The sequence below is a fragment of the Balearica regulorum genome, chromosome 8, assembly GCF_011004875.1.
Source record: "Balearica regulorum gibbericeps isolate bBalReg1 chromosome 8, bBalReg1.pri, whole genome shotgun sequence".
NCBI classification, from domain to species: domain Eukaryota; kingdom Metazoa; phylum Chordata; class Aves; order Gruiformes; family Gruidae; genus Balearica; species Balearica regulorum.
The window spans coordinates 1,359,642-1,379,947 of record NC_046191.1 but is presented as its reverse complement, the minus strand read 5'-3'; the positions used below and the strand labels follow the sequence as shown (position 1 = coordinate 1,379,947).

General features: G+C 47.5%; 1 protein-coding gene across 1 annotated transcript; it reads left to right on the top strand.

The window, feature by feature from the left end:
* Nucleotides 1–1,396: 1,396 nt before the first annotated feature.
* CTH (cystathionine gamma-lyase) lies at nt 1,397–18,719 on the top strand. Its single transcript, XM_075759108.1, has 13 exons — nt 1,397–1,408; nt 1,450–1,647; nt 3,446–3,527; nt 4,066–4,161; nt 7,101–7,210; nt 7,869–8,000; nt 9,849–9,906; nt 10,682–10,759; nt 11,934–12,086; nt 12,300–12,421; nt 14,314–14,366; nt 15,554–15,692; nt 17,989–18,719. Exons 2-13 carry the CDS (start codon nt 1,498–1,500, stop codon nt 18,007–18,009), a joined length of 1,194 nt encoding a protein of 397 aa, XP_075615223.1. The 5' UTR covers nt 1,397–1,408; nt 1,450–1,497; the 3' UTR covers nt 18,010–18,719.
* The last annotated feature ends 1,587 nt before the right edge of the window (nt 18,720–20,306 follow it).

The following is a 20,306-nucleotide window of genomic DNA, read 5'->3' as shown; positions in this document are numbered from 1 at the left end:
GAAATTTTAAGACCTCGTAGCCTCAAAGGCTTCTGTTCAAGTGGAAGTATTAATTTTCTTTTCAGCTGGTGCTGTCCCAAAGCACTTCAGAAACATTTTTATCTCCTTACTGAAAAGAAAAAAACCCCACAAGCTATTTACTCAAGTTTCCTCAGAGTAATCCCCGGGACCAGCATCTGCAGAGCTCTTTTTTGTACTCAGGGAAGTGCTTCGGCGGCTGGTTGTGGGGATATCAGGGTGAGGGTCTGTGTCTGTGGAAGGAGCAGTAGCACCAAAGTACTTATGGACAGGACAAGCTCCTCCAGAAATAGCCACGAAAGACTATTGTGGGCTGCACAGAGAGCCACAACGTGAAACTGGAGGTAGAGGGAGGAATTTTGTCTGACAAGGAAATAATGCCATTTTCCCCTTTGTCTCAGCTTGACTATCCTGAAGTTCATAACAGAAATGATTATAAAAAGAACCTGGACCCCGTACGACACTGCCCGAGATTCGCTGGGCACCTGAAACTTTGCGACTTGGTGCCCTGCGGTGTGGCGGGTTCCCAGCAAAGCTCTGCCCGCGGGATTTCTGCGGACAATTCCCACAGCCCTACGGGCAACAGCTTTGGCACCAGAGGATTAAATTCCTCCCTCCTGAACTTCAGGTTTCTGCTATGTGCTGAGGCTGAAAAAGGGACTTGAGAATAATCAGTGTATTTCTTCCACTTAGATCCAGTTTTGCTCTAAATTTACCTGCAAATGGTACAAAAATTATTTCAAATTCTGCCCGAAGTGTCGGAGAAGGTGGAAGCAGCAGGAGTTCTGTAGCCGCAGGTGTCTGTTGAGGCTGTGTGACCTCGCCGGGCCCGACACCGCATGTCGGGCCGATGGCCTCAGGCGCAGGGACAGGAGGAAGCCGTTCCCGGGGCATCCCTCGCTGGGGTCACCGGGCTCCCGCCACCTGCCCCCGGGGTACGGCGCCCGCCTCTGCGGGGTGTACGGCTTCCTGCCATTCGGCGTTTCTCCTGCCGCCAAAGCCACGGGTCGCCGGGCTGCCAGGCAGCCGCTTCCTCCCTAGCAGGCACGGCTGCTCTCCGGGCCAGGGCAGGCTGACCCACCGCCCGACCCGACCCGACCCGACCCGGCCCGGCCGGACCCCGGGGCCGCTCCGCGCCCGCCCGTACCGCCGCAGGCCCCGCCCACCCACAGGCTCCGCGGCCGCCGGGCCGTGCCGGGCTCTGACGGCGCCCCCTGGCGGGCGGGCGGTGCCGCAGCGGGACGCCCCTCCCCTCCCTGCGGCGCGGGCGCTGCCCGGCCCCGCCCCGCCCCGCCTCAGCCAATGGGTGGCGGTGGTGAGGTCCCGCCCGCGCCGGGCCCCTCGGGGCGGGGCGGTGGCAGCGGCGGTGCCTCTGTCAGTGTGAGTGTGAGTGCGAGTGTGAGTGTGAGCGCGAGTGTGAGTGCCTGTGAGTGCCTGTGAGTGCCTCCGCCTCTGTCAGTGCCTGCGGTGCCGGCGGCCATGGAGCGCCGCTTCCTCCCGCCGTTCGCCCACTTCGCCACGCAGGCCATCCACGCCGGGCAGGAGCCCGAGCAGTGGCGCTCGGCCGCCGTGGTGCCGCCCATCTCCCTCTCCACCACCTTCAAGCAGCAGGGCCCCGGGCAGCACGCGGTGAGTGCGGCCGCCGGCGGAGCCCCGAGCCGGGCTCCTCCACACCGGCACGGCTCGCCCAGGCGGGGGGCTCCGGGGCGGCGCGGGGGGCTGGGCTCAAAGACATCGCGCTCGGACGGGGTCTGGTGGCGCGGCCGGGGACACCGGGAGGGCCTGGGGCCCGGCACGGCCCGGCATGGCCCCGCACGGCCCGGCATGGCCCGGCATGGCCCCGCACGGCCCGGCATGACCCGGCATGACCCGGCCCGGCACGGCCGGCACGGCACGGCATGGCTCGGCATGACCCGGCCCGGCACGGCATGGCCCGGCATGGCCCCGCACGGCCCGGCACGGCATGGCACGGCACGGCATGGCCTGACATAGCCCGGCACGGCCCGGCAGGGCCCGGCACGGCATAGCCCGGCACGGCGGGCTGCCCCAGGCCGTGCTGGCCGGCCGGGGGGTCCGGGGAGACGACAGGCCCTGGGAAGGGGAGCGGGGCTCCCGGTCTGCAGCGCGTAGCAATATTTTCCCTTGTGCTAGCTCCTGAAAAACCCCCAACCCAAACATCTGTCCCGGTGGAAGAGGCGGTTTCTCCCGCAACGGGCTGGAAGGCCGGTCAGGGCCCGGCCAGGGCCATTTCCAGTGTGGAAGGGGCACCCAGCACCCCTCGGCTCGGCAGCCTCCGCTCCGGGAAGGTGTGCGTGCAGCCGGGACTTTCTGGAAGGCCGTGTGGTAACAACGCTTTAGTTCACCGCCAGGCCCAGGCAGAATCCATCTTCTCATTTGTGTAAGAGGCTGCTTCGGTTGTTCTTCCAGACCGAAGGAATATTTCATAAGTGTTTTGTGGATGTATTGTAGAAAGTACTGGAAGTCCTTGCTATCATGAAGTTTCTGGTTGCTACCACGCATGTACGAGGGAAAGGACACAAATTTGCAACTCATGAATCCGTATTTGTTCCAAACCCGAGGTCTGAACATCACAGCGTGCTGGTTGGGCAATAGGAATTTGCCTTGTGATCTTTGGTTTCACCCAAAATCACTTACACAGACTAAAATTGTGAATGCTTATAAGTGGGTAGCTGTGTTGAAGACGACCACAGGAGTCACGCGCTGCTGTACTCATGTACTGATGATAGGGTGGCCACGTTCTTGCCAGGAGCTCTGTGAGAGCGATCTGCCAGATTCCTGAATATGATGAAGTTGTCATTAAACAGAAATCCTGAAAGTACGCAAATACCAGGATGCTTAGCCAGGTTCTCTCTGTAACAAGTGCATCTGTGCATGCATGAGTATTTTCTTTCTCATTAAATTTTCTCCATATTCACATAAAAGCTGTTGCACTGAAATGTGGAACTTGGTCTGATTACATGCTAGGGAAACGTTTGAGCTTTCAAGAACTTTTGACAGGTACGGGTTGGCACTGGCCAGTGCCCTACAGCGTCTTTCAAGTAGAGCGTCATGGAGATGGGACACATTCTTCCTGATAACCTAAGAATGAGTGGACTGTGACAGCCTAAGGCCTTTTCTCCAACAGTCACCAGAGATGGATAGCTAGGAAAAAGTAGGCGAGCGTGGCTAGCAGTGCGATGCTTCCCCTGGTACACCCCTAGAAACCATTCTCAGGTTGGGGATGCTCAGTCACGTTGCGTACAGCAGCTTGACGTAGCCAGAAAACCAGCCTGCTGTTCTTGCAGGAGGTGGGTGTGTAACCTCAGGGTTGAGAGCGAGGGCTTTTTAAGGAACCTGGAACTATGACTGTACAAAAGTTTCTCAGTGCTCTCTCTTAAGTTATGTTTGTTTCTTGCTTTCACAATAGGGTTATGAGTACAGCCGGAGTGGAAACCCTACCCGAAATTGCCTGGAGAGGGCTGTGGCAGCGCTAGATGGAGCTAAATACTGTAAGCAATTAATAGATTCCTCAAGCAGGATGTCAGCATGTGTGTCTCCTGACTGTCTACAGTAGGCATAACGCGGGGAGCAGGGACACTGAGTTGTCAGCAGCAGCCGTGTCCCAGCAGGGCTTTCACAGCCTCTGATTGCTGGCTATGGGCAAGAGCCGCTTCGTGGGGTGAAGAGACCCCAACGCTTATCGTCCAGGAAGGTCCAGCTCACCCACTGGCCTTTCTGCAGTGCTGCTTCTCGCTGCGTTTGGTGCCTCGGCTGAACTGCATCTGTCCCTGTGCGGCAGCACTGACCGCAGCGGGCAGCGGGAGCCAGGCAGCAGCAGCCTGTGTGACCAGCGTTCATCTCGGGTTTCGCTCGGTGTAAAATCAGGCTGCTGCTTTTACTGAAGCCACTTAATGAGCGAGATAGCGTAAGTGAGAGTGACAGAACAGGTTCCTTTTAAAACCAAAGTGAGGAATGCGAAGGCAGGCTTGACAAGGTTGTATCACACTGAAATGCAGTCTGTCTGCCACTTACTCTTTTCTGTTTTAGGTTTAGCTTATGCTTCTGGCTTAGCTGCTACTTTGAATATTGCTCATCTGTTAAAGGCAGGAGATACTATTATCTGCATGGATGATGTCTACGGAGGTATGTAAAGTACAAGTGTGGTTTTGATCTTCATTGTGCAAATGATTAAAGGTAGCTATTTGTGATTCTCATCAACTTTCTGAATTTCCCACATGGGACCTTACTTTTCTTTAAAGCCTTTTTACTTCACAGGAACACGGAACACTCCTGTCTGGTTTTGGTGTTAGAAATTCAAACACTGAAAGATTCTGTGGCACAACATGGAGGTTTAAAAGATACAGCTCACTAGTAATATATGCTTGAATGAGAGGAAATAGCAACATCCCAGTCTTGCACAGAATTGTTTGCAGAGCAGGACCCTCTGCAGTCCAATGTAGCAGAGCTTTCCAGCTTCTGGTATTTCCAGGATTCCTTTCCTAGGTGTGACCCTTTACCAACGGTGTGACCCTTTACCAACCAGCAGTTTGGACTGTTTCAGACAACTATTCTGTCATCTTCCCTGAAAGCACAACTTGCAGCTGTTATGCCCATGTCTTCTGAATGCTTCAGTGATGCTGCAGCCCACTATTGGGTTTTGATCTTGCATAATTTTTTTTCGATCTGTTCTTCCAAGAAACTCCCCAGTAACAAACAGAGTGCACCCACCTCTGCCAAAGTCCTTCCAAAGGTTGGTGCCACCCAAAAGTCCCCAGTAGGAAAGTCTGCCGGGATGCCCCATGACAGTCAGTGTCCTCAGTGCCTGACTCCTGGGTTTCACTGATCAGCAAAGCTTGTTGTCTCCCTCTGTCTGCTTCAGGGCCTCGGCACAAATCTGCTTTGTTTTCCGAAGAAGGTTAGAGAGGCTAGTAACAGCGTTTTCCCAAGCAGTAGCTGGAAAACCTTTCAGCAAGAATAATCACCTTTCCTATCGCTAAGAGTGATTACTGCTTGCCAGTCAGTTCTCTGTGCTTGTGCACATCAATTATAAATACACATGTTTGCTTTGAATGTCTCAATTCTGTCACGCCAGATATCTCTTCTCCAAAGTACATCTGGAGCCAAGTTGCGTGAAAGCAGCAGGAATCCCTACCTCCAACCTGCTCCTTTAATTCATGGCCCTCCCACCACAGAGCGCGGTAAATGAAAGTCATTTGGCCAAAGCGTATTATCGGTTCCTCACGTCAGAAAGGCCCATGGGTGTATTTTTCAAGCAAAACCAGTTCACCTGCTTGTTAAAGCCTCAGCCTGTGGCAGTTTCTGCAGAGGTGGATTTCATTGTTTCTTCCCTGAATTTCTTTCATACTCTTGCTGTAAAGAGACCTGCTTCCCTACAGCCTCAGTCACCAGAGTTGACACCCCGTGACTGGTACACCTGCACATCTGCCACTGGCCGCCGTGGCCAGTATGTGTTCAGCCCCGTTATTCCCATTATTCCCTCGGATACTGGGGGCTCCTTGGCCCCTAAGGCCCTGCTTGCTGTTCTCCTGTGCCGTGCTCTTCTGGCTGGTCTAGTCATCTTTCCTGCTCGTGTTCTTGCACGCTGCAGCCCGGTCCTTTGTGAGCCACTTCCTCGCCGTTGCCTGCGCTGACTCCTTTTTGCCATGCGGGGTTTCCTCCTCCACCACGCTTGCCCTCTGCAGCCTTTCGTACTTCAGCCCTCTTAGAGCAACCTTTGCGTCACTGGGTGCTGAGTGCTGGCACGTGTCCTGGCTCCCTCGAGGGTGCACTAGCTTTGGTAAGCTTTTAGTGCGTTTTTTGTGAAAAGCCTGGTGGGATAGGACAGCAGTACTGTGCTTGCTAACTCAAGTGAGTCCACAGTATTCAAGGTTGTCAGAAAAACAGTACAAGAAAACGAAAAGTTCTCGGGCAGTGCTGGAGAGCATATTGCCTGGGATGTGTTCAAGAGACGCTGCATTTCGGGAGGCGTGAGGAGGAGCTGGCAGTGGTTGTACTGAATTCTGAGCCATTGCTGTAACTTCTCAAAAGGGCTGCTTTCAGTGTAACCGCTCATTTCCAGCTAAGGTTTTTTGTAGTGTGCTTTTATTAATAGTACGCATGACTACTATAAAGCAACTTTTCTGTGGTTTGTATTTGTAGAGTTGTAGGTGAAAATTTCCCATGCTTGAATAAACTTCTTACAGCACAAGTGAGAATGTAATATATAGCTTATTGTAGAAATGAAAGTGTTTCCTTAAAAAAAAAAAAAATCATTCAGACGTGGCATTCAACACAGACAATCATACACTGCATGTACTATGACTTCATGGCTAGATGGCAAACTGCTGTTCTGCATAAGTGAGTAAATGTTGAATAACCTTGACAGAAAGACCTAATGAATTAATTTTTAATCCAGGCAGTGTTGCCAGATAGTCAGTATGTTGCACATCTGGTGACCAGCTGGTTGCTTCTGGTTTCTTCTTTTAATGTTTCCAATGAAAGGCTTCAAAGACAGAAAGGAAGGAAATGCTCACTTTTTTATGTTCCTTGCTACACGTTTATTTAATGGAATGGTAAGAAACACAGTAGCTGGAGTCTTCCCCATGATTCTTCATCTCCCAGATTCTCAATTAAGCTTATTAAATAGAAAAAAAGAGTTTGAAAATATGTGGTGGAAAAAAGTTATTAAAAGCGGGAGTGGGCAAAGAGGGTATAAAAACTGGCACCACTAGCTTGTGCGTGGCAAAGGGCTGGAGGAAAAGTTAGAAGCAGGCAAACTGAAAGGGGTCTATTTAATTTTCCGATTAAAAAAACCTCCGAACCACTATTAATTGAAAGTACTTCATAAATCACTCTGATTCCATATTCCTATTATTACTTTTCCATGATGTTTAAAACTACAGCAATCTTCAAACTTTTTAAAAATAAAAAAATACTAAGGTGCCATTTCTGGTGTACAGCATAAAACTGTACCCTCCTGACTTTGCATGGATGCATCCAAGGGACCGGAGATCAGTGAAGGAAAGTTAACAAAGTTGTTTCATTTTGTGTCTCTGATTTTTTGTTTGGTTTGGGTTTTTTAGGCACAAACAGATACTTCAGGAAAGTAGCCATGAAAATGGGTTTGAATGTAGTTTTTGTTGACTGCACAAAAATGGAGTGCCTGGAAGCTGCAATTACACCAGAGACCAAGGTAGGGGAGAGGGAAATTGCTGAACTTACTTGCTTAATGTTGTTAAATAATTTTATTCTTGCTGTTGCTGTAGTGGGTGTTTGTGTCAAGCAGAGGGGGCTACAGAGGTGGCCTCTATGGGGACAGGTTGGGGCACTGCTGGCTCCAGCACCTCCCCACTGCAGGCCACGCAGTGATGCTGGTGATGCCTCATTGAAAACATTTTAAGAAGGGCAAAGAACACCAGAGAGAGAGAGGAGGAGGGAAAAGGTAAGAAACAGCAGAGGGTACACCAAGGTGGGAGGAGGAGGAGGTGTTCCATGGCACGTGGAGCAGATCATCCCCTGCTCTACTGGAAGATAATTCAGCTGGAAAAGGCTTACAAACTTTGGGGCGTGAAGCCTTTCTTCTGGCTATGCCAGGCCTTCTTCAGATGTTATGCACTTAGGTTTTCAAAAGCTTTGATGTTCTTCCCATGTATCAGTTGTTTTTGTGGAGTATATTTCCTCTCCCAAGAAACCTTGCCTTTCTTCAGTAGGGACACTTCTTTCCACATGACCCACACGGGAAGCTGACACTCGACAAGTTAGCGTTTAAAAGCACTTAGGACTTACACATGTATCATCACCAGGACTGTAGAATCTCTGAACTGATGTTTTGTGCTGTTGACTTACTGCAGCTGGTTTGGATTGAAACGCCCACAAACCCCATGCTGAAGGTCATTGACATCCAGGCCTGTGCAGATGTAGTGCATAAGCATAAAGATGTTCTTCTAGTGGTGGACAACACTTTTATGTCAGCATATTTCCAGGTAAGCACTTTGTTGGTTTACAATTAGCCCATTATTTCAGGGTGTTCAAGGATACATTTTTAAAATGAAGCGCTGCCGGAGAACTGTAGTTTGGATCCATGCATTGTAAAATTACCTGTTTTGTTTCTACATGCAACCCATGCACTGCTGCTGCTTACACTAGTAAAGATGGTATGCAAAGTATTTTATAGCTAGCCATATACCGGTATGATACCAGCAAAACCAATATAGCTTAGCAGTTGGGTAAAGACACCAAATCAAGACAGGCAGGTAAGCCATGGGGAGAATGACTTCTCTGACGTTCAAAAATCATGGGGTTTAGGTCTCACTGATGGAAATCATAACAGGCCTGTTAAAAAGTGTTCTTTTTTTGAACTTTGGCCTTTTTGTACCAATTCTTTTGTACATGCTGTTTATGATCTGTTCTGAACCACTTGATAGTCTAAAAAAGGTAGCGGAAGAAAAAGGTAAAACAAGCAAACACATTCTAAAAATGCTTCGGAATAATGAACTTCAAAGTCTTGTTCATCTTAACATGAGCAAGAAATATTTCCCAGGAGACCAGGCTAGTTCCTTGTATTTTAGGTCTAAAGTAAAATGGTTTATGAGTGCAAAAGGGAAGGTGCCTTCGTTTTCGTTAAGGGTACTGAGATCTTTATAAATTAAGAGCGCTTTGCAGAAAGTGTTAGTGCTTAGCTAAAGCAGCACTTCAGGTTGTGTTGTATGTACCAAAGGCCTGGCAATTTCCCCCCCACCATGTACATTGCTTCGGAAAGACACGTGTGAAAGAAGAAAAGTGAGCATCTGGGTATATGAGCTAGTTAATGTATCTTTTATTGGCCTGGTGCTAAGAGAAAGTCAGTTGTAATGATTAATTCTAGTAAGTATAATAGGTGATGTCTTTAAACCCCTCCGGACCGCTGCTGGTACACTGTACTAAGAAGATCATAATTGTAGAGTGATTTATATAGCAATATGGAATGTAAAAGGCACTGGTGTTTATGCTACTGTTCTCCTGGCTGCGCACTGGGAATGCACATTAGCCACGTTCCTTGAACAGCCGTCCGTGTTTAATCTGACAGCAGCAGTCCTTTATTCTAAATCTGGTGGCTTTGTTACCTTTTAACATACTGCTACTCTTCAGTCTTTATAATATGTTTATATTATGTGCAAAGTCCTTTACTTAGTGACTGATTAAAAAAATACACTGTTCATGACTTCTTGCCCATCACATCGCAGTTTGCCTCACCTTAGAACGGCTTTTCTGGGAAGAAAGCTGGGAGGTTAGGGGAGGGTAGGGAAGAGAGCCCTGGCCACCAGAGCCCTTTGCGCTTCCTTTGGGTTGTTCTTTCGCTGCAGTATCACCAGTACTGGTATCTAGAAAATGGTGCATTGTTTTTGCTTTGCAGACTGTGTTGAGGTCTTCATTTTTTAAGGAAGTACACTGTAGAGTAAATGCCACTACCTATTCCTGCCTCAGCTGTCAATATAACTGGGTTTTTTCACCAATACGAATGGGCTGTACGTTAGATGTATGCAATCACTCCTCTCCCTGAAGCCGGTGGGAATTAGACCAGTGTTTTTGAATCACATTTTATTAAGGGTTCTTTTGATTGTGCTTATCGTGAATTCACGGTGCTTTCCTGTACTGTTGTTTTTGTCACATATCCTATCTATCTTCATTCTCAGGATTTTGTGTTTAAGGTGTCAAGTTTTGTGTTAAGCTTTTGCGGGTTCTCTTTTTTAGTTTCTCCACCTATTGTTGTTTTCCAGCCTTTCTGGATAGCTTGAAATGAACCAGAGTGCACACAAGCTTTAATCGGACCTATTATTTTCATTTCATTTCAGCGTCCTTTATCTCTGGGGGCTGATATTTGTATGTATTCTGCAACCAAATACATGAATGGTAAGTCTGTGAGTTCAGCACAGCTCCCGCTGGCTGTTGAAAAGCCATTCTGGCTGCGGGCAGTTCACAAAAGCCAGTGTGTCTGCCAGTAATTCGTAGATGGACCATTGAGTTAGTCTTTGTAGCTCCTGAACTATACCTGGGAGAAGGAATATTGACCTGGCTTCAGGTAATAGACCTAGAGGTGTTTATAGCCACGTTGGCTTTAATTTGACTGCAACAAAGCAAGTGGCTTCAGTAGAAGGTAGCTGCCAGAAGTTCTGTTAAGGCCCGAAGGAGGTTCCATGTGGCCGTGTTGGAGCCTGTCCAAAAGCACGTTCACCGTGGTGCTTCCCAAACAGCCCAGACTCGGAGCTAACGTGCCCGGAGCTGTGCTGTAACCACACGTCCCTGGTGGTGCAGACAGAAGTGGAAGTTTTCCGGCTGGCGTTCACTCTCGCCAAGACAGCAGCCTGGTGCTGCTCTGCAGGACACCCCTGATTCCTGCACGGTGTCCTGCTTTCCGGCATTAGCGGTGATGGGCTTGGGAGGTGTCTGAGGGCATGTGTGCAGCACACGGCAGAGCACACTGCTGACCAGAGCTGTAGGAAAAGCTGAAATCTGCCTTATGATTCATGTCCTGCATAGGAAGGGCGGCTGTAGCAATGAGAAGGAACCCGGTGTCTCGCAAACATGGGACTGTAGTAGCACCAAGACTGAGAAAATGGGGGGTTGTGGCAGAACCCTGGAGCAGATGGAGTGGCTGATTCTGTTCTTGTCTTCTTGCATTTTTTAGGGCATAGTGATGTTGTAATGGGACTTGTTTCTGTAAACTGTGATGATCTCTACGAAAGGCTCAAATTCTTACAGAACTGTAAGTAGTAAATATGGAAAGTACCTTGAAATGAATCGTATTCAAATATACCAGCCCGTAATGGGAAGCATGTTGTGTGCACACAAATGTGAAATGTTTCTAGAGATGTAGCTGAGGCATTTAAATGTGCAGAAGTGTAAATGACTGGAGAGAAACCTGAGGAAACCTGAATTCTCTTCCTTGCCTCTCTCCGGCCTTATGCAAACATGACAGCTGTCAGTGTGCCTCTGTGGCTTCCCTCTCAAATACAGGTAATGACCCTGGTCTCCAGTTCCTGAATGGTTCTAGAACAGTGCTGAGAGCAGTGTGGGTCGTTCCCCAGGGGCTGGTGAGTGGGGTGAGTTGTCCGGTGGCAGTGCTTGGATGCAGGAAGCACTCCTTGCCGCGGGACTGCCGTTCCCCTCCGTCCTTGCCTTCCCCCGAGACGTGTGTGCGCCCTGCTCCCGAGGGAGGACCGAGCCATGGAGCCTCTCTCTGCTGTGCTTCCTGGAGCCACGCGCGGCCGTGGCGGCACGGAGAGCTCTGCCTGTGCGCTGTGCGTGGTGTGCAGTGGCAGGAGACGTGGCACGTCCTGAAAGCGTGGGGTGCAGAGCGGCTGCCCTCTGTCTCCCTGAGCAGGACCTGCAGCTGCGTGGGGCACAACTGCTTATAGAGTCTCTCTTTAGGTTAGAGTTGAGACCGTGGCAGAAAGACCACCATTGTTTCCTATATTCCCTTGACGTCGTATGTGAAGAAGCATACAAACATCTAAATTACGCCTTTATTTAACTTCATCTAACTTGTGCCAAGTACATCTGGGGTTTTTTAAACTCATTCACAGGTCAGGGCATATGCCTAATGCAGAATTTTCTTATGTAGGTTGACTTTAACAATTTTACTGCCTCTCAGTTGTAGTGAATACATTTCTGTACAGTGTTCTGCCCTCTGTCAACAACAGAAAGAGGAAAGGTATATGATGTCTAAAAAATTTAATCCTTGAGTCTTCAGCTTGTTAATTCAGCTCATTAATTGGTATCCCATGTGTGTGAGATGAGGAAGACGGATGGCATCAAATGTCTTTCCATTTGTCTTATTCTGACTTCAGAAATTTTGGAAATTGGGACTATTATCTAGTTTTACCAAAAAAACCCAACAAACCTTTGTTTAATATGGAATTTTGTTTCAATTTCTGTAGCTCTTGGAGCTGTCCCATCTCCCTTTGACTGTTACCTCTGCAATCGTGGTTTGAAGACATTACAAATCCGGATGAAGCAGCATTTCCACAACGCGTTAGCTGTTGCTCGATTTCTTGAGTCAGACTCCCGGGTGGAGAAAGTAATTTTCCCAGGTAGGTTGGCGAGACTTCAGAGCGGGTGACGTCTTGGAGCGATGCAGGATTTGGGGACCGTGGTACTACGTGCCGTCTGTGCACCCTTCACGCTTGGTGACTCTGGCTTAGGTGGCCGCCTTGGCAATGGGCTGTTTCTGGGTAGCTGCAGGTGAGCTGCCTTACCCTTTGAAGCGATGGTAATTAACTCGAGGCAACTTCTATGCATTTCAGGCTTGGCTTCACACCCTCAGCATGAGCTGATCAAGCGGCAGTGTACTGGCTGTCCTGGGATGGTAACCTTCTACATTAAAGGAAACCTCGAACATGCTGCTACCTTTCTCAAGAATTTAAAGGTAAATGACGGTAAATACGCATTACCTAAGAGGGACGACGGGAGCCTGTCCTTCCGAGGGTGATGATGGAAGGAAGTGTTTTTTCTTGGGGCGGGGACAGTCTCTACTTGCAAAGCTCCTAAAGTCTTTTGGGTGTAACCGTCTCTAAATAATAGATTGTTTGTAAATGGGAGGCTAATGAGAGGGAAGAAGAGGATGCCTCAGCTCATTTGAAGTATTCGTTTACACAGTAGGGTGTAGTGTATCCAGGTTAGCCCAGGCATTGCTTCTAATGAAGGGCCTGCATACCGGCCTTTCGCAAAAATACCTGTAGGATTTGAAAGGAGAGAAGCTGCGGCTGGTGTAATGCTGTTGTAATATTTCAAAGTACTCATCAGGAGAAAAAAACACTTGAGAAATGACATGAATCGTGAAGCAAAGGGGGAGTCCCTCAGTTTGGAGAATAGTTGTTTGTTTATTTTACCTGAACCACAGGCTTTTGCTTTTGACTTTGCAATGTATTAATTCTGCCTGTACTCTTTAATGTGTTTGGTAGTCTTGATCTCTGGTTAATTTGCATCCTGCTCTTGTGTTTTTGCTGTTTTGTTCTTGGAAAAACGAATCAGTAATAATTGACAAAGGTAATTTAGATCTTCCTTCTCCTTCCTATCTTTCTTACTTGCCAGCTAATGTCATCAACTGAAAATGAATTTACTAAAAATATGATTTTCCCACAAAATATCATTTTACATGAGCATTTAATCCTGGCATAGGAGATCTGGCAGCTTTGACAAAAAGTATCAGACGATACATTCCAGGAGAAGTAGTCCCCTATGAGTATATTCACTTCAGCCCTTTGACTTGGCTAACCATCAGTTTGTCGCTAGCTTGGCACAAAAGTAAAGCCATTTCCTTAAACCGGGCTGAGAAGAGGATTATTTGGTTGATAGGTTTGGTTGTATTTTTTTCCTTAAAGGAAAAAAAAAAAGTGGATATGAGCAACCGGGGCTGCAGAGAAGTGTTGAGGGCAGTAAGTGCATTCACAGCAGACAAATCCTGAGTCCACGTCTGAGTGCCGCTGGCTCTCTAGAGAGGCTCTTCGTCATCCAGGAATACGTGTCCGTAATTCAAAGATCAGTCCTAAACCCCCCTTTACCTAACAGTAAGCATTTCACAAATACTAGTCCTGTTAGGCACTGGGAAATTTAGGCTGGTTTTCAAAATACTAAACTAACCATCAGACCCAAGGAACGAGTGACAAAATCTGTTCAGCCTTATGGGAAGAATCTTAAAGGTTTGGGTTCTTTCCCCACCGACTCTGCCATTTGCCAGCCTGAAAAGCATAGGTGTTAAATGTGACCAGTGATGAGCGATGCTGAAAGAAGAGTATGTAAGGATAGGATATAGTCGCTTAAACCTTAACTGAAATTTTTGAGACCCAAGTCTTAGTTTGTTCAGGCAGAACTGCTCCCTCCCTCCTCTGAGCAGAATGAAAAGGCTGGTGGTGCCCACGCAGGACCTGCTCCCTTGCGTTGTGCGTTCTCCCTTCTGCTCTTCCTCTGTTGCTGCCCATGCATTGCGTGGCAGGAACTACTCCCAAGTTGTCTTTGCTCAGCAGGGGCATATTTTAGTCTCAGTTTTGCACCAGTGTCTCTTCAGAGCCTTTTTAGAACAAGTCTGGTTTAAATCTTAATAGCTCTTACCTGCTAAATGTACACCTTTTTCCCCTAATTACAGCTAATACCTTTTATAATATAAAAGTTATCATAGAAAAAAAGGGGAAAAAAACCCAACCAACCCTAAACATTCCTTTTTCCTTAACTGTCTCTTTCTAAGCCTTCACATACACTTAATTCACTACACATAAGAACCTTACACTTCTTATGTTAACTTCAGTTTAATTTTTCCCATAGGTTTTTGCCCTGGCTGAGAGTCTGGGCGGCTATGAAAGCCTAGCAGAGCATCCGTAAGTCATTCTTCATCGTAAAAGTCTAAAAGAGCTGCAGAGTAACAAAAAAAATTTATGGGAGTTATAAAATTTTCTAGTTCACAAAGCCAAGATATTTTGCATAGAATTGAGATTCAAGGATGTTGTATAGCACAAAAACCAGCGGCTACTCCAGAAGTGAGTGTGACTTGTGTGAAGATAAGGACGTGGTGATGAAAGAACTTCCACGCTTCCTTGTTTTAACTGGGAGACTGAGCCGCAGTTTGTTGCTGTGATAACAAATCCGAGAAATCGGCGTGGGTTTGAACAGGTAGGATTCTGCAGATTTGGTCGCACTGTTGAGGAAAGAGGTCTGCCGCTCTGCCTGCTTACACAAGAGGGCATGTTCGGTTTGCTACACGAACTGCTGCTCTCTCCATGTCAGGTAGATTTTGTTGGGATTTTTGTAATACTTAGTCACTAGGTTAATAGGCTAAAGATAGGATTTTTATGGAATTAGATTATTTTACTTAAATCCAGTTTGCTTTTCAAAAGGATACAGGGGAAGTTATGACTGAACTTATATGCTAAATCATTTCAGTTACTCATTTTAGAATAACAGCAAATCTTAAGACACTCAAGCAGTTGAAAGGTAATTGCTAACTGGTGGACATCAGTGGCTGAGCACATAGGGGAAATACTCATCTATATCCTCCACAGCTGGAGAGAGGAAACTCTTCAGTGTAAGTGGGTCCAGTTTGACAAGTGATCTGAGAAACCACAAGTTAAAATAAAAAAAAAATCAGGAGATTTTTTATACTGGAGATTGTATACTGTAGCTGTTTGTCCACATGCTTAGAGCAGAGCTTTTAGATACTCTTTTTTTAAAAAAAAAAATTAAAAATACCTAGAAGGAAGAAGAATAGGATCTTCTCCTTTTTCAGTTCCAGATTGTTAATTAAGCACTTCTAATTCCTCATTCGTAGCTTGGAAATACTGTGCTGAAACGCTGGAGATACAAGTCACTGACTTGTCTGCCGTTTGCATAATTTACAGTAACTGAGGATACGATCTCTTTCCATCTGTGGGTTAACCAGTGGGTTGGTACACAAGAGGTGTAAAAGCTTCACGGGATTTCAGGGGATGCTGGCAGGAAACCAATTTGTTTGGTCTTTACTGAAAGAAGTAAAAACTTCTCAGAAAAAGAGTCTGTTGTTTTCCTCCAGGGCCATCATGACTCACTCTTCAGTGCCTGAAGAAGATCGAGAAGCTCTTGGAATCAGCGATACATTGATTCGCCTCTCAGTTGGTTTGGAAGATGAAGAAGATTTACTGGAAGACCTAGATCAAGCTCTGAAAGCTGCAGTAAGTGGGCTGTTACCTTAGTGCCATCACTCTAAAAATAATTTCCCCTCTGCTCCTCTGCCTTTCTCACTAAAGTGTCTCCTGGCAATCTTTGCCTCACTTTTAAACCGCTCCTAAGCGTACCTCGCAGAGCGTGTGGAGGGTTGTAAAGCTTCCGTTGTCAGGTGTCTCTGTGCAGCACGGTTTGCAGTGCCGGTCAGTCCCGGTTTGAAGCGTCACGCAGGTACAGCAGACGGGCTGTCCCCGGTGTCTGAGTGACGGGGGAGCTGCTGAAGTCAGGCTGCGGGGAGACTCGTGGGCATCGAAATGCTTAGTGTGGGCTTCCGATTTTTCGTGTCATTGTTTTAGAGAGGTTGAAATATATTAAAGAGCTTCAAGAAAAGAGCTTCTACCAGACAGTAAGTTCAGTATTTGAGTAACACTATTTCGTTTATAAGCACTACTTCTACCCAAAGCTCTGTATTTCAGAGAATAGATTAAAATTGTTCTTTGCAGGTGGTAATTAATGTGTTGCCATATAGTTACTTTTCTCAAGGCAGTTCACCTAAAATACATGAGGTGTTGATGTGTTGGTGTACGAGTATACACACATGTGTATGTGCAGGGGAGAGGCTGGATAAATGCGTATTGTCTCTTGGTCCTACACGGATTCCTGCTATGCTTTGGATGGGCTCATGCTGTGGCTGAAGGAATAATGGGAATTTTTTTGCACGTTACTTTTTAAATCTTTTTTTTTTTTTTTACTGGAAAGGATTAGTCATAACTGAAAAATATGAAGTGTGGGCACTTGACTTGGAACTGTTGCATCAGGCTCATCCCCTTTGGCAGCTGCAGACTGGCAGTTTGATGTGCAGTATTTCATTGCAGAATATGCTATGTCATACTGCACTTTGGATTTATCACGCTGTGACTTGTCAAGGGCATTGCCAATGTCTTTGGTTTCTGCAATTGCAGATAACTTACTAGGTGAATTTCCTCATGTGAGCCAGATACCTTAAGCCTACCCCGGCACTCTGCCTCGACCTCTAATTTTGTCTGTTCTCTGGAGCTTCAGTGGCAGACCAAAACCCTTCCAACCTTCGTAAGCGAAATTATGTGTTGGGGAGAGGAAGGAGGATTTCCTCCCAATCCTGGTGGGCAACCAAGAGAGCCCAGAGGTGTTGCCACCAGAGCAAAGCATCAGCCAGTCCTTCCCAAGGCTGTTGGATCTCAAGATATCCATCGCTCAAGGATGCGCGCTAGATCTTTGGTTCTTGTTGCAGGCTTAGATTTTGTTCTCAGGAACTGCCAACTACTGTCACACAATCCCAGCCGTAAAATTTGTTATTCCATCTTTACAACGTTAGGTTCTGTTCCCAAGTATCCTGTTTGCCTGATACAGAATTTCACTCCTGGAAAGTCAAACCCTCTGATTTACAAAATCTAAGTGTGCTCCTGGTCTGTATCCACTTGATCACAGGTTGCTCCCACGCAGGCAAACGTAGGTATTAGGCACGTTGCTACCAGGCAGTGAAACCGTTTCATCAGGGCAGCACGTGCTCTGCCGTGCCGTGGGCAAGGGGGTCAAAGAGAAGGAGACAAACCAAGGACTGCAGCAAGGTGCACGCTAAGGGGCTTCAGCAAGCGCTGGAATAAAGGTTAATAAATAACCACACTAAAAAAGCATGAGTTTCCTTCTTCCCTTCTCCCAACTTGTACTTCTGTGCTGTAGGAGCTCCGTAACTCTCATTGGTTTGTCCCTTTGTTTTCTCTGAGTGGGAATTCTGGAGATTTGGTGACTCCCCAGTAGTCCTTGCACCACTGAGGACAGAGTTCACAGTCTCTGGTAGACCTTGAGTCAGCTCCGAATCAATGGCCGAGGCAGAACCGGGTTCAGCACTCCCTTGTTCTCCTCCGCACCTCTGCATCCCTGCAGGCACCTGCGCCCCCCCAAAAGAATTACAAAATAAAGGTGTTTGAAAGAAAGTTTTGTCTGTGTGAGAGTGCATGGTGATATTGGTGGATAAAGTATAAATCCGAGTCCTGCAGCAATTGTAGCAGATGTATAGGAGTTTGATGTACTGTACAGAGAGGAAATCTTTTGTCCTCCATTTTTCTCTCTCTTTTTTTTTGTTGTTTTGTTTTTGTTTGGTAACAGGGAATGTCAGCAACAGTAACTGCATGTATTTCTATATGCCAGCACAGGGCATGAGATAATCTAATGCTAAAACGTGTCTTGTTTTGGAAAAGAAAAAAAAGTGCAAGGTTGATACAGGTGCATAGCGTAATTATCTCTCATTTTTCCTTCTCGTTGCAGTTTGCAGACCAAAAGGCTTGATGTTTAAAACTGGAACTTGAAACTGAACATTGAAACGGCTAAAGAAGATGACACGGAAAGCCACATTGCTAATGATTTTCCTTTGATTTGCCTTTGAGAATTAAAATCTGCTCGATCCAACACTGGATTCCTGGGGAGTTCCCGCATTGTGCCGTTACATTTATTCTGCTGACGCCTGGCTGTGCACAGACCGTGCGCTGCGGCACACAGGCCGTGCTGTCCTCTGGGTCCGTTTCTGTAGTATCGTAATCCCTTGGCTTTGGAATTTACGGAGGCAGTAAGTTGTGTTTGAGAGCAGCCATGGTGCACGCTCAGGAACATTGTCCCGGGTCTCTCAGTGGAGATTAGTTTTTTCCTTTGTCATGCTGGTGCTGCCAGGGTGTTAGGTCAAAGGGTTGGTTTCTGTTATGGCTCCTCAGGGTGCACAGTTAATTTTTTCTCATCTCTTCTAATCCAACAGTCCAACTTAAAAGCTGTTGATTTACCTTAGAGTTTTGGGTTTTTTAATAATTAGGATGGAAATGTGGTTTTCTCCTGTTGATATTTTATGGAGTATTGAAAATGAAGGGAAATCCAATACCTGGTAAACAACGGTAACTTTCTAAAGAGGATTCTTTCACTTTTTAAAAAAAATAATGTAATGTTAATTGTAACGATTTGATTTCTATTTGGAATTGGAATAATTTTAATTAAACTGCACTTTGAATTTCCCTGCTGTGTTACTTGTTCTGACATTTGCATATACTACTTGCCTTCAAAATCGGACCATGAAATGAGGCTGGATTTGTTTACATTTTCTCGTGGGAAAACGTCGTTGATGTTTTCACTTTTCTCAAGAAGGAAAGAGATAAATTCCAACGTGTAACAACTTACCACGCAGTGTGGGGCAAGGGCTCGTCGGGCGCCTCTGGGTGCTGCTCGGGGACGTGGTGTGCGGCTGCCTGGGGCACCCTGAGTGTCATCTCCTCCCGGCCCACCTCGCCCTCCTGCCCGCTGCCCCGCGGCGCATCTGACGGTGCTGAGGAACCACCGGAGAGGTGCAAGTACTGCAGGTATTTGTGACGAGAGCGACTGCATGGGTCTGTCTTGTAAAAACATTTAGCTTTCCCAAACGAAATGAAAATTAGACTTTCTAGGGGTGTCTTCTTGTTTTGTTTCTTTCTCAGATTGAGAGCTGACATGAAATGTGAGTTTGGTGACTGTCACTCACCAGCTGATTGAAAGCTGCCTTCGATTATGGTATGAACACCCTAACGCGTGCAAGGGAGACGAGAGCAGGCTGTAGCAGAGCCGGGAGGGCTGTAGCGGAGCCGGGAGGGCTGTAGCGGAGCCGGGAGGGCTGTAGCGGAGCCGGGAGGGCTGTAACGGAGCCGGGAGGGCTGTAGCCGGCTGCCAGTTGCTGTGAGCCCCGGTGGTACCCCGAGCAGGGGTAACTCTCACCTGCTGAGCAGAATCGATCCCTCGTGGTTCTGCACGGCCCGGGCAGAGGCTGAGCACGGGATGGAAGTGAAGGTGTCTGATGTGGCCCCCAGAGTGGTTATTCGGAGTCGTTCTTGGGTAGCCTGTCTGTAGGATCAGTGAACAATGGCGCGTGGCTTTTTATTCTCTTCTGCAGGATAAATATCGTTACTGTACTGTCCGGATCTGGTTTTGACTCTAGACAGAAGCAGCGCATCAGTGTTAATTTCTGTGGAAAGACTTCAGCAAATAAGTTTTTGCACGTATAATTACGAGTACGGCTTTAAAAACCTCGACAAGCTCCAGACGAGCTGCGTGGGCATTTGTGCAGGGGCTGGTGGCCGAGTCGGGCGGGAGGGTGCTGCGCAGGAAGGTCCCCCATGGATGGGTCGGATGGGTCGGATGGGTCGGGGCGCGGCGGTGGGTGCCAGCTGTGGTACGGGCAGCGTGCCGAGATCCCAGGGCCCGGTTTGGGGGTGACGAAGCAGGTCAGAAGCTTGGCCTGACCTTTGTTGTAATGAAAATTAAGACACTGCTTTCCACGCCGGGTCGATACAGCATTTCGGTGTGAGGTATGGAGTACAAAGATAATCCTATCAACCTGTCTAGGCACTGTGCCTTCTGAGCAGCAATTAGGTACATCGACACACAAACAGAATACTCTTGATTAGGATGATTACACAGAGATAACTCTTGGGGAAGACTGAGATGAAGGTATGCATGGCCGACAAACACCTCGTTTACCTATTTGCACTGCCAAGCATATCATAAAAGCACGTGCGAAATGCGTAAGACGCTATCGAGGATGTAGGCTGGTAGGTGGTATGAACACGAGGAGC